Source organism: Choloepus didactylus, chromosome 8 (assembly GCF_015220235.1).
Source record: "Choloepus didactylus isolate mChoDid1 chromosome 8, mChoDid1.pri, whole genome shotgun sequence".
Classification (NCBI taxonomy): domain Eukaryota; kingdom Metazoa; phylum Chordata; class Mammalia; order Pilosa; family Megalonychidae; genus Choloepus; species Choloepus didactylus.
Window position 1 is genome coordinate 108040627 of NC_051314.1, and position 14147 is coordinate 108054773.

A 14147-nucleotide genomic window follows, 5' to 3' on the forward strand; every position below is an offset into this window, starting at 1 on the left:
GATATGGTTGCTGCCCTCATTTAGCACATGATTTACAGAGGGTTCAAATTTCAAGACTTTCCCCATAATCATAAGAATTAAGAAGAGAGGAAGAGTAAAACAGTAAGTTATCTTGCATTTAGAATCCTCTATTCCCTCTGACTCTGTTTACCTGAAATTAATTGACTGGTGACCCACGCAGAGCACTGTGTACTGACGTGAAACAGGAAGCCCAAGAGGATAGAAGTAAGAGCCAGGAGAGCTGGCCTCTAGTTCTAATAACTGTGGGGCCTTGATCAGTTCACTTTACCTCCTTATGACTCAGTCATCTGTAAAATGATGAGGCATTCCTAATTGGTCTTTAAGGCCCCTCTGGTTAAAATAATTCTATATTCTATAACTCCAAATTCCTCCTCTGGAGAAAATAACCCATTACACTAGTTCCCATAGATTTTTAAAGTTCACCATTTGCAATTTTGAATATACAAGTCTATTTCACAACGCAAAATTGTCAGAGAGAATGTCTTCTCAGAAAAAGTGTCATCTGAAATCAGTGTATACAATTTGAAAAAAATAAACAATGTCATAGTATAATCACAGACTTGCCACATACATGCATCGTGGGTTTCTTATATATAAATGATCATCACCTGGAAAGGAATTCCTTCCCCAAATAAAAATATTCCAGGCTGAATCTCTTCAAAATCTCTATCAATTTGACAAACTCTTTTTCAAGATATTCTTTGTGGTTTCCCAAGCTTTTCAGAATTAATACGCAAAAATTTAGCTTCTCTTCTAAGATATGTTTGAATTCCTAAAAGAAAAGTCATAAAACAAATTCTGGTATGCTGCACTGTTTAATATAAACACATGACAGAGGCAATACGAAACGTTGTGGACATTCTCATCTCAATGGCATTCTTAGTTATTAGACACCAAAATTACAGTTAATCATATACCAAGTCTCAATTGCCCAGGGATTGGTTATCCTTTTGGTTGATTATCTCAATTTAACACATGTTTATTGAGTGCCTACAATGGATCTAAAATTGAGTTTTGCTTTCTTTTTATTACAATAGATGGATCTCCAGTCATTTCCTCCCTCATCAACACTTGCTTTGGAACAGACTGGGACAAGGAAGTGCAATAAAATGAGGATGTGTTGATAGCATATCCAAAAGCACCTTAATAAAAAGATTAGGGTTGACACAAAGGTTGAAATTAATAGTCCAGAGTTTTCAGAGTTTACTTCTTTTTTTAGTTTAACTTGGTGGCTAAAGGATGCTAGGAAGTAATCTGGGATTCAAACACTGTAAATAATATGCAACAGATAAAGAGAATGATTCTTTTGTTTGTGCTTCCTCTCTAAAGATGGGAATAGCTACTTAAGTTTTTCCAATGTTCTACTAATTTGGGGGATAATTAAACTTTCAGAGTCTCAGAAGATTCTTTTGCACAATAATCATTCTACCAAAGCTAGGGAATTTTAATAGACAAGGGAAAAATCCAAGTCTGGACTAGACAGTTCTCACAAGGACCCCCCAAAAATACATATTTTCATTAAATCATCTTAATTGTTCTTTGTCTCTCCATCTCAAGAAATAGACCTTATCAAGTATGCTCACATACACAGTCTCTCACTCTCTTTCCTCGTCCTCACACACACACCCTTACCCTAATCCTCACGTTCTTATGCCCACCTACATACCCACACTCATCCACACCCCAGCTGCACACTCCACACGTGCTATCAGACGAAGACGACTACGCTAAAGTCCTAGAGATGGTACTGCATTTAATAAGTATTAACTGGGCTAAGAAAGTAGAAGAAAACCCAGTAAAAAAGTCCACAGAGCACAAAATATGGAACACTTACTGTAAGCTTGTTCCCCCACTTTTCTTTCACAGTCGTTTCTGGATCATTTACCCACTGAAAAGAGGTGCCAATAAAAGTTTCAACTTCCGACACTTCTTCGTGCTGAAAAAGAATTCCACATCTTCAACTAGGAATTCAGGGGAAATGCATATGCCTAGGAAAAGTAATTTAGACCAAATTCCGTGGGAAACATAAAAGGTTCTACTATCACGTAATTCAAGAGAGAGCTCCTTCTCACCTAATGCCATCCAGTGACTTTTCTTTCTCTCAAGGTGTCACCATGTTTACATGTTAACTTTCTTCAGGTGCTCCGTACATGCTGAGCATATACAGACAAAAAAAATTTCCAGAACAAAACCTACCCATTTTCATTCACCTTTCAAATAGAAGGAAATGAGCATTTTCATCGATCTTTTTTTTCATCCTTCAAACTAGATGCTACCTATTCTATGCTAGAGTCTGTGAAAGACACTAGAAATACCAACATGGAGATATAGTTCTCCACTTTCTCTGATGATCTCATTTCCAGAGAATAATTAAAATGGAGGAAGAGGTTCTAGCCATTAGCTAGAAGAAAATTAAGAAAGGGAAACTGTCCAATAGATGTTTTCAACCCTTCAATACTGAAGATTAACCTGGAGGAAAAATAGCTCAAACAATCCATATCTAATGGTCCACCTGTTAGTCCTGATTGACTCAGAACCAGATGATCAACTTCAAGAAGTTAGAGAAAAATCCCTTCTTTTTGCAATAGAACAAAATTGGGTCTCAGCAATACATAGAGATGCTTGCATTCAGCACCCAGGCTACAAGTCAGATATCTGCAGATATTCTTAGGCAAAGTAAATCATCAGACATGTGATATCATGTCTGGATATCATACAATACCAGCTTTTGCAACGTGGTTGTGAATTCCACTCTCTTTTGTTCAGTTTCTCTCAATAACATCAGGAATTCTTGGTCCATAATTGTATCCAGAGAAGACAAGCTGTTTAAACTGCATTGCCACTCAGTTTCACTGTTCTGAAACAATTACCAAATGTCCACAAACCTGCATTCTAATTAAGAACATCCATTATTTTTATTTTGTGAAAATGATGCCCTGGGTCAATGTAATTGTGACAGTCAAATATTCTAAATAGTCTTATGGAATCCTCCTATACCATAACAAAATTGTTCACATTTTCTCTCTAGGTTGGCTTCACTGAATATTTACTGGATCTTAGGAAAACTTTATTCAATAAAAACATTCACATGTGGGTGATATAAATTGTTATGGCTCTAATTGTTATGGCCTCACATCTGATGAGGCTGGGAATCCTGGGACAAAGGCAGATATAAGCCCTGCCTAGAGAATGAGGACAGGGAACTTACCCTGGGTGACATTCATGAGATAGCTGAATTTCCCGTGCTAGTGGATGGATTCACCGCTCAACTAGACATGAAAATTCTGACACAATGAAATTATGGGCTCAGGAACATGGGGGTACCTTCTTCATTAAGAGAGGCCTAATCTGCCATTTACCAATGTGAGAGATGCCAGCTACAAGTGAGCCCAAAAGTGCACTTAGGAGCTATTCCCAGAGGGGCCGTGCTGCGCTGCTCGTGGCAAGTGCGCTCTATCAGCCTCTCTCACCACCCCAAGGTACGTCTTACGCCTTGGTCACAGTAGACACCTAGTCAGGCCATGGCCTTGCCTTCCAGTTTGTCGTGCAGATGTAGTATGTATATGGGATGCCTTGGAAAAGTAGCTTTGCCACCCCTTCAGGTACCCAAATGACATCTCCTCTGATCAAGAACCCCACTCTACTCCACAGTCCACTCAATGATGGACCCAGACTCATGGAATTAGATGGACCATCTACATCACCCACCATCCACAGGTGGCCGGCATTGTGGAGAACTTTAATGGTCACCTAAAAAGGAGCTTTGATGTCTACAACCTGACAATTCTCTTACTGGATGAACCGTCCTCCTTACTTGGGCCCTCTTGAAGCTGAACTCAGCAGTTCCCTGGAAGGGAAACAAGGCCTTCTCCCACTTCTTAGCATCAGGCAGGGATGCGGGTCAGGGAGGAACCCAGAATTTGCTGAGTCTGCCCTTATATCCACCAAGATGAGGATTGGCCCCAAAAGGGGGACCAAGAACACACCACTGGGACTCTCCTATGTAGCCACTGTCAGGATCATCCATCATCCTCGTTTTTATCCTATAACCTCATCCACAGAATTCCAAGGATGGTGGGAGGTTAGGGTTGCTAGGCAGAGGAGTGGGATGATGGAAGCGAGCTGAGAAGTGCTTAACAGTCGTGGGGTGACAATCCAATGGGCTGGACCCACAGGTCCTGACATTTACATACTGGAGGTTAGTGGTGACATCTGCCCTTGGTCGGTCCACCAGGCCCCTTGGGAACAGTCACGAGGCAACTTCAAGGAGTCCTGACAACTCCCGTCTATCAGGAAGAAGTGAAAGTGGGCCAGAAGATATTGGTAAGGCAGTCAAATCTATGGGATTGGGGTGAGGTTATAGTTCAGGGCAAGGAGCAGATAGAGTGGGTCTGTCTTTAGAGGCAAAAGATAAGTTACTACAAATAGGCCGAGAAAAGTGTCTCCCATGGAAAATGGTTGCATGACCACCCAACTAGTCAGGACTAGTTATCGCTCCCCTCTGCTGTTTTCTACAGATTTGCCCCAGAGGCAACCTGGAAGAAAAACACATTCCTCCAGCTGACCCGGGCCACTGAGCCAGCAGGGAACCTGACCGACCGCTGGAGCTGCCATCTGATCCCTCACTTCCTCTCCCCTCTTGGCAGAGTTCAGATTGACACTCAAGGAGCTGATTTTCCCTGCCTCACATTTGAACTAATACCCGGAAGTCCTTCATTTATGCCCTGAGACAAAGATAATGGTACAGCTGTTGGCTATGCACTCTTCTTCTCCATATCCCTGAACCATCTGTCAGGTGCAACAACGCCCAGTGAGTAAGGCTGGCAAATGGCTCAGTCATCTTTCTGCTAGCATCCCCAAGACAATCACAGACTCTCTAGGGGTGGGCTGTGCCCCTCCAGTGTTCTCTACATAGTTCATTGGACAATGACAGGACAATGCACCCTCTGTTTTTTTACTTCCCCTTTGAAAATTCAAAATCGATCTAAGTCACATTGCCTTAGACTTCCTCCTAGCCCAACATGGAGGCCTGTGTGCTACTGCTAACACCTCCTGCTGTACATGGGTTATTGTCATCCTCCAGGGAAGGCATAACAGGAGGTAACTAAAATCCAACACAAGCCCACTGGCTACAAAGTGTACAAACAGATTCTAAGTGTGACCTCTTCAGCCATCTCCCAGGGTTGGGGAAGGGAGGCGTGGAGGCAAACATTATTTCAGACAGGCCCGATCATCCTGCTTGGAGTAATGGTGTGCCCTCCTACAGTGCAGCAGCTTTATTGTCAACGTTGTTGCGAGCCATGCACGAGCAGGCCTGACCCGTCTCCACCTTCGTATCCACGGTGGGAGGTGGGTTCATGTTGTGGAAACTAATGCAGAAGAGTAAACTAGGCCTGGTCAAGAGGCCGGTGCGGGACTGCCGGGGAAGCCACAGACACACGCTCAGCGGCCATCTCCCCGCCCTCGCCTACCCCCCACCTCCTTTTCTATTGTGTGACCCTGTTTCAGTCTTTCTATTCCACAGCCTGGGGAGGTGTTAGGTCTAATGAACAGGCGCACCAGACCTTAAACCCAGAAACTGAGAACACGCAGCCTCCAGCACTCATCAAGGAAGGAATTCTCAGTGGCAGCGCCCCCTCCCCCTGGGGTGGATAAATACCCAACCCTCAAATAGCACAGATTGGTTTCTGTTCTTTGATGCAAAGTGGGGTAGGTGGAGAGCCAGCCACCAACACCCACCCAAGCATTTGGCCTCTTCAGGAGACTGGCCACAATGGGTTCTCTTCCTCTGCTCCTTTGGACCCTTTGTGCTGTGTAAGTAATAAAGCGGTCATTTGCTGAAAGTTTCTGTTGTGCCTGAGCCTGTGTTCCCACAAGGCACCATGTAGCAACTTGCTCTGCAAGTTTAGTCTCAGAACCAGAACTTAGTAGGCTGATAAACCCCTGTTTAGAAGTATAGAACTTTACAGGCTGCCATCTTGACATCGTTATTATCTCAGATGGCTGAGGATAAAAACGTGGCAGATTTGCCACAATTCCATTCCGTCTGGCAGTTTGGCTTGGTTTCAAAAACCCAGTGAAATGATGAGTATTTGAAACAGAATATCAGGAACGCAGAGCCCTCGGCAGTATGTCCAAGGCTTCCTGAGATGGCTTCAGATGCAGGTGACATATGTTGTCCCCGCGTCCTTGGCAGGAGCAATTCTCCAACACTTGCCCCAAAGATATTCTTCCTCTCCTATCAAGGTCATATCACAGCTGTGAACAGGAGGACATTCTAACTTAAGCATCGTCCACAGCCATCAGGAGACCATCCCAGTTGTTAAAAGAAGGCAACATGGTAAATAAAGAATTTCCTAACATAGCAAGGACAAAACTGGAAAGTCACAAGAGTGGAAATACAGCAAGAGATTGCCCCAACTTTTTCATTCCCCAAGAAAGAGTTTGATTGTTTTCTCCCATGCTGTGAATAAATGAGTCTACCAAACAAATGGATTTTTTAAAGTAATCATCATTTTGTCATTTAAAAATTAACAAGAAACATAAAAGTTTCTGTTCATAATGTAATAATCAGTATTATTAAAGTGAGTTGGTAAAAATATCCTAAAGTGAAAAAAAAAAACAAAACAAAAAAAACCTTGATGTTGTTTCTGCACATCCTTATTTTTGGCAAATACACTTACTTCGGGGGTTTGGGGAAATACTAAAATTAAGCTCATGAATCTCCACTGCTACCTTCAGGCCCCCAGGCTGGGGATCAGTGCAGATAGTCTGCTCTAAAAAGATCAAGAACACAACGATTTCTAAAGTACAACTCACTAAGCACACACTCCCACAGGTCTATGCTTGTAGTTTTTAGTCATAACTTGAAAAAGGTCCTTTCTCCCAGGCTAAGAGACTTTAGACCTGGATTCTAAGAACTATTGGCAAATTATCTCAAAATGTCATGGAAGTTTTCAGCAAGCTATGGACATTCACTTAATTGTAAACTATCACATGCAGTGATTATTTTTTAAAGCTTTCAATCTAATGATAATTACCTACCTCTGCAGACTCTGCAAGAATGAGTTCACAATGTAAAGATTTTTCTCCTTCAGGAATGATACTATTATGCTCACCACTAATATTCAACTGGATCCCATTTCTTGAAAGAACAAAAACAGTCCAGTTTAGTTAGGTGTGCCTCCAACATTATGTTTTAAACACCAGAATAAGGTTCATTTATCACCATACAATCCTTAAGCACCCATTGTGCCAAGGGTAATATAAAACGTTTAGAAATACAGAAAGAAATAAGAGATAGTCTCTGTCCTCCAGGAGCTGCACAGACTGGTTACTCAGGGATGTTGCAAACAATTAGGTCACACTTCCTTTTTTTTGGTAAGAACGGGAGCCAACAGTTAAAAATCAGAAAATTTCTCCAAAAATCTGGATTCTTGGCTTCTCTTCAAAATTCAAAGATTTTACCACAATGGGCCCTTATATCTTTGATGCAACAATTGGCTGGAGCTAAGTGGATTGGCCCCCTCTGCATTTAGCTGGGCACTGCCCTTTTCTCATTTGCCACTCATATAATGTAGGCGAGTGCACTCACCCCACTGGTTTCCCTCATTTTTGTTATCTGAGTGGCTCCTGTGGACGACCAGATGAGTGTATTACACGCACCCGGGAACAGATAATTATAATATAAGATGATATGTGTTAGGAAAGTGGTAAGGGCAATGCGTCAGACAAGTACACAGAAGGATTACTTAATCTTGTGGTAAGGAAAAACAAAGGGAGGGTCAGGGAAGTTCAGAGAGGGTCACGGAAAAGTCCTAAAGGGGTTCTCATGGAGAAAAATAGAGAAATAGCACATCAAAGACCCAGAAGAAAACAATGTGGCACATTCCAAGAACTGAATACAGCACAGGAGGTCAATAACGTCAGGTAGAGATGCAAGAGAGAAGGCAGGTGAGAAGTTGTTCTACACTCACACGATGAGCTCCTGCTGTAAGAGCTGTAACTCATCAGCCAGCTTGTTTTTATCCTCTCGTAAATTCTGGAATCACATACAATGTCAGGCTGTCCATGTTACTCTAGCGGTGAATTTACATTTACATTTAACAAATGTAATTGTTAAATTACACCTTGCAAACGGTGAGAATATTATGGTATACCTCTATAATGGTTCCATATTCTCTGATGGTTGACTTAAGCTCTTCTATACTTAAATCTTTCTAAAAAGTAGGAGAGATAATTAACAGCAAAGAAACTAATAGGTTCCCCACATCATACTTAATAGACAGCATCAATCTGAGCCAAACTGCGCATTCCAAGCCATCATGAGAACTTCTACCAATCTCGCTATTTGAAAACTGAACTGAATGTATTTGTGATTAAAATTACAAAAGAAGTAAAGGAACAGCAAGCTAGTTCTATCTAGCTGGTGTCATTTATGTTTGGTGTTTGCCTTGTCCACTGGAATCAAATCCTGGAAAGGTGATTCTTAAGCCCAAGTCAAAACTATAGCCATTATCATGATGCATTTAAAAAAAAATTAGCCCTTTACCTGAAAATTAAGGCTTTTGATTTTGTCCAGCTCAAACCATACCTTCATTAAAATCACAGATCCGTACTATGAGACCAGAGGGTACAGGTTTGTCTGATTTATCATCTTATCCCTGTGACTGGCACACGGCTGTCGTGCAATCAATGCCTAATGACTGCTGGGTGGGGGTGCAGAGTGCCAGAAAGACCAGAGAAATGGAGGAACTAAGTAGCCACCATGACAACAATATCATTACATGGAGACAGATAACATGGGTGATGAAGAGATAAAGTTAGTACAATATTCAGTATCCCAGTCAATGGCCTCCAGGCCATGAATGTCACCTTTCAAACTTCCAAACTTGCAAGCAAAGGAAAAGAAGAGTGACAATATTGCTGTATTACTTCCCTGTCTTGGAAGGTGGATGTTTACTAACTTAGCCTATCTCTGTTACCAGATAGGCTATGATCACAGGATACAAGGATAAGCAGAAGTAGTTTTTCCCTCTCTTGCTGTCTCTTTCTCTCCCAAACTAGGTAGCAAATAATTTGGGGATATCTTCTTCTTCTTCTTCCCTCTTCCCAAAAACGAATGGTTGCACACTCATTTGTGTTACAAATTAACATTGCATCAACCATTATCTAGCCAGTACTCATAAATGGACACACTATTGTTTGCTTCATCAATGGATAAACACAATGAGAATTTAAAGAGTATACGTTTAAAACTTATTCCAGTTGGGAAGAAACCAGTATTCTCCACTCAGAACATTTTTATGAAGTACTATAAAGGAAAGTGATGTGACTGAAACTTTGAAACAGGTATTTTAATAGGGATGAAGTTATCAAATGATCATTTCCTTTATGGTTTGGAGAGAGCTAGCCAATCCCTCAGGCCTTCATGAGAAGGGATGGTACCAACCTTTTGCAAACTTGCATCTTTATTAAGCAAACTGTTCTCATATGTGTGTAACTGCATCTGAAAAGAAACATATTTAGGGGAGGCCATTGGGACACTGCTTTGGTGAGATGCAGTGCCACAAAGTCATTCCAATAAGAAAGACATATTTCTGAAGCACTTTTAGCATGCACATATTTTTGACATTACAAAGAACTTTCCTCCAACAGCCCTTGGGGTAGGGTCCCCACCTTCACTCTACCTGTGAGAAAACCCAAGCTCAGCACCATTTTCATGACTCACCCACTGCCAAACACTGGTAGTGGCAGGGCTGAGCCTAGAATGTGAATCTACAGCTCTAGTCAAGTGCTTTTCCCATTAACCCACACTCCATATAATAAGAGGACATACGGAGTCTTACTTTTTTGGTGAAAATGAAAATCTAGACAGGCTGTGAACATAGCCTCCATATATATATAAGACTCTCCCCCTTTAAAAACACAGTTTAAAAACGTTCAATACTTCTTTTAGCAAAAATATGAAGGATATAGCAGTCACATTCAAACTAAAGGCAAACTTGTTGACATATGTTTCTAAATATAATATAAATGATAAATGAGTACATTGACTAAACTGAGAAGTTGGAAAAATAGTCAGAATAGTCAGAAGTAGATCATAACCATAAACATTTGAGATCCCTTTAGAGACCTATAGGCATTTTCTTACAACTGTCTCATCTGAGTTTCCTAAGAAGCTTGTGAAGTATGTAGGAAATACCATACCCATTTAATAGATGAGAAAATTGACACTTAAAGAGGTTAACGACTTTTGAGTAGAGAAGACAAAACTTGAGCCCATGTCTTCATACTCTGTCTACTAGTTTATCACAATGTGTTTCCTAAAGACAGTCATTCCTAAAGTAAAATGAAGTTTGATGCCTAGATTTTAACTGTTAGGTCTTTGCTAGGAAACTTGAAAAATCCACATATAGAAATGAAATTTAGACACATCATCATTTACTACAATAATAAACATAGCTCAAATAAACCACTAGAGATGACAATTAGCATAACTCATATTCATAAATTTATTAATAGTTGCCTTCTGTTTCTTGATAAGAATCTATAGTAGATATTACAAAAAAGTATAGTAAATGTAGACTTTTTAGATGCAAAATAGACAAAAAATCATTTTTGTAAAATAATATTTCTAAGTTCAATCAAGGCTCCCATCTCTACCAGTTTTTACACTCAAGAAGACACTTTATCTACATACCAAAAAGAATATTCTGAAATGGAAATTAGAAAACAATTCTGTTCACAATAGCTCCTAAAAGAATAAAGCACCTAGGAATAAATTTAACCAAGAAGGTAAAGTACCTATACACCGAAAACTACAAAATACTACTGAAAAAAATTAAATAAGATCTAAATAAATGGCAAGATATCCTGTATTCATGGATAGGAAGTCTTAATATTATTAAGACGTCAATTCTACCCAAAGTGATCTACTAATTCAATGCAATATCTATCAGAATCCCAGCAGCTTTTTTTGCAGAAATGGAAAAGCCAATACTCAAATTCATATGGAATCTCAAGGAGGGTGGGACAATTAGCCAAATCAATACTGCAAAGGAAGAACAAAGTTGGAAGTCTCATGCTTCCTGATTAATACCAAAACCTATTACCAAGCTACAGTAATACACAGTACAGTGTGGGACTGTCATTAAGATAGACTTATAGACCAATTGAGAGATCAGAAATAAACCCATACATCTATGGCCCACTAATTTTCACAAGGGTACCAAGTACATTAATCTGGGAAAGAATGATCTCTTGAACAAACAGTGCTCAGAAAACTGGATATCCACTTGCAAAAAATGGAGTTGGATACCTACCTAACACCATATTACAAATATTAAGTCTAAATGGATCAAGGACCTAAACATAAGAGCTAATACCATAGAATCTCCAAAGAAAATGTAGGGGGAAACCTTGGATGTAGACACGATATTAAAAGTATGATCAACAAAAGAAAATATAGATAAAATGGACTTGAGCAAAATTTAAAACTTTTGTACATCAAAAGACTCTATCCAGAAAGTGAAAAGACAACCTACAGGATGGGAGAAAATAATTGCTAATCGTATTTTGATAAGGGTTCAATATTCAGAATATATAAAGGACTGCTACAACTCAACAACAAAAAGTTAAATAACCCAATTTAAAAATGAGCCAAGGATCGTTGCTGATGATCTCACAAACATTGACTGACGGTTTGGAATGCCGAGCCCTCTATCTTGGGGCTTGCCCTTATGAAGCTCATTACTGAAAAGGAGAGGCTAAACATGCTTATAACTGTGCCTGGGAGTCTCCCCGAGTGCCTCTTTGTTGCTCAGATGTGGCCTCTCTAACTAAGCCAACTCAGCAGGTGAACTCACTGCCCTTCCCTCTACGTGGGACCTGCCTCCCAGGGGTGTAAATCTCCCTGGCAGCACAGGACATGACTCCTGGGGATGAATCTGGACCTGGCATCATGGGATTGAGAACATCTTCTTCGCCAAAAGGGGGATGCGAAATGAAACGAAATAAAGCTTCAGTGGCTGAGAGATTTCAAATGGAGTAGAGAGGTCACCCTGGTGGACATTCTTACGTACTATATAGATAACACTTTTTAGGTTTTATTGTATTGGAATAGCTAGAAATAAATACCTGAAACTATCAAACTCCAACCCAGTAAACTTGTCTCTTGAATACAACTGTATAACAATGTAGATTACAAGGGGTAACGCTGTGATTGTGAAAACCTTGTGGATCCCATTCCCTTTATCCAGTGTATGGATGGATGAATAGATAAATGGGGACAAAAACTAAATGAAAAATAGGGTGGGATGGGGGGGATGATTTGGATGTTCTTTTTCTTTTTATTTTTTATTCTGATTCTGATTCTTTCTCATATAAGGAAAATGTTCAAAAATAGATTGGGGTGATGAATGCACAACTATCTGATGATACTGTGAACAGTTGATTATACACCATGGATGGTTGTATGGTATGTGAATGTATTTCAATAAAACTGAATTTAAAAAAAAGAAGATATACCAAGGGCCAATAAGTACATGAATTGATGCTCAATATCACTGGTCATCAGGAAAATGCAAATTAAAACCACAATGAAATACCACTTCACACCCACTAGGATACATATTATTTAAACAAAAAAAAAAAGAAAATAATAAGTGTTGTCAAGGATGTGGAGAAATAGGAGCCCTTGCACATTGCATGGATAACATTGCACGATGGTGCAGCCACTGTGGAAATCAATTTGGCCCTTCCTCAGAAAGTTGAATATAGAACTACCATTTGACCCAGTAATCCCATTTCTTAGGTACACACCCAAAAGAATTGAAAGCAGAGGCTTGAACAGACATTTGCATGCCAGTGTCTGTAACAGAATTTTTTACAGTAGCCAAAAGGTTGTAGCAACCCAAGTGTTCATCAATAGATGAACGGATAAACAAAATGTAGCATGTACACAAAATGAGATATTATTCAGTTGTAAAAAGGAATGATGTTCTGATGCATGCCACAACATGGATAAACCTTGAAGAAATCATGTTGAGTTAAATACACCAGTCACAAAAAAGACAAATATTGTACAACCTTGCTTATATGAAATACCTAGAAGAAGCATATCTCTAGAGACAGATAGTATAGTTTAACAGGGGTGGGGGGAGGTAAGGGATGCAGGGAAAGGGCATTATTACTTAATGGGTGCAGAGTTTCTGTTTGAGGTGATGAAAAAATCAAGGTAATGGATATTGGTGACGGTAGCACAATGTTGTGAATGTAATTAATAAAACTGAATTGTACACATGAAAGTGGTTAAAGTATGAAATTTTGAGTTGTACATACGTTACTATAATAAAAAATTAATTTTAAGAAAAGATAAAATGAAAAAAAGAAGAAAGAATGCATCTTTCCTGATTAAGGGACTTATAAAACCAGATAGTGTTAAATTAGATGCTGCTGCTATAATCAAAATGATAAATAGTAAAATTGTTGGCAATGATAAAGAGAAATTGGAAGCCTTGTACACTGCTTGTGGGAATGTAAAATAGTGTAGTCGCTTTGGAAAACAGTCTGGCAGTTCCTCAAAAGGTTAAACAAAGAGCTAACATATGACCCAGCAACACCACTCCTAATTACATACACAGAAAAACTCAAAACATATGTTCACACAAAAACTGTACAGGAATGTTCCTAGCATCATTATTCATAATAGCCAAAAGTGGAAACAACCCAAATGTCATGAACCGATGAACAGATAAACACAATGTGATACATCTATACAATGGAATATTATTTGGTGATAACAAGAAAAAAAGTGTCGATACATACTATAACATAAAAGAAGCCAATCATAAAAGACCACATATTATCTGAATCCATTTATATGAAATGTCCAGAATGGGCTGAGGCGAGGGATGCGGTGACAGCTAATGCAGGAAATGAGGGCTAACTGCTAAATGGTACAAGATTTCTTTGGAGGATGATGAAAATGGTTTACAAATTGATTTTACAGTTGGCTGCATACCTCTGTGAATATACTAAAAACCACTGAATTGTACACTTTAAATAGGTTAATTTTATAGAAATTGAATTATATCTCAATATAGCTATTACAAAAAATATTAGAA

The 14147-nt window shown here is 39.5% G+C and overlaps 1 protein-coding gene across 1 annotated transcript in view; it reads right to left on the reverse strand.

The window, feature by feature from the left end:
* LOC119543318 (inositol 1,4,5-triphosphate receptor associated 2) overlaps window positions 1-14147 on the reverse strand; it is a 121480-nt gene that overhangs the window by 18395 nt on the left and 88938 nt on the right. The window contains exons 10-16 of the mRNA XM_037848108.1: window positions 9473-9529; window positions 8181-8240; window positions 7998-8062; window positions 7066-7165; window positions 2744-2878; window positions 1856-1957; window positions 630-793 (exon numbers count right to left, since the gene is read on the reverse strand). Of these exons, the coding sequence (XP_037704036.1) occupies window positions 630-793; window positions 1856-1957; window positions 2744-2878; window positions 7066-7165; window positions 7998-8062; window positions 8181-8240; window positions 9473-9529 (683 nt within the window). The remainder of the gene's footprint in view (window positions 1-629; window positions 794-1855; window positions 1958-2743; window positions 2879-7065; window positions 7166-7997; window positions 8063-8180; window positions 8241-9472; window positions 9530-14147) is intronic.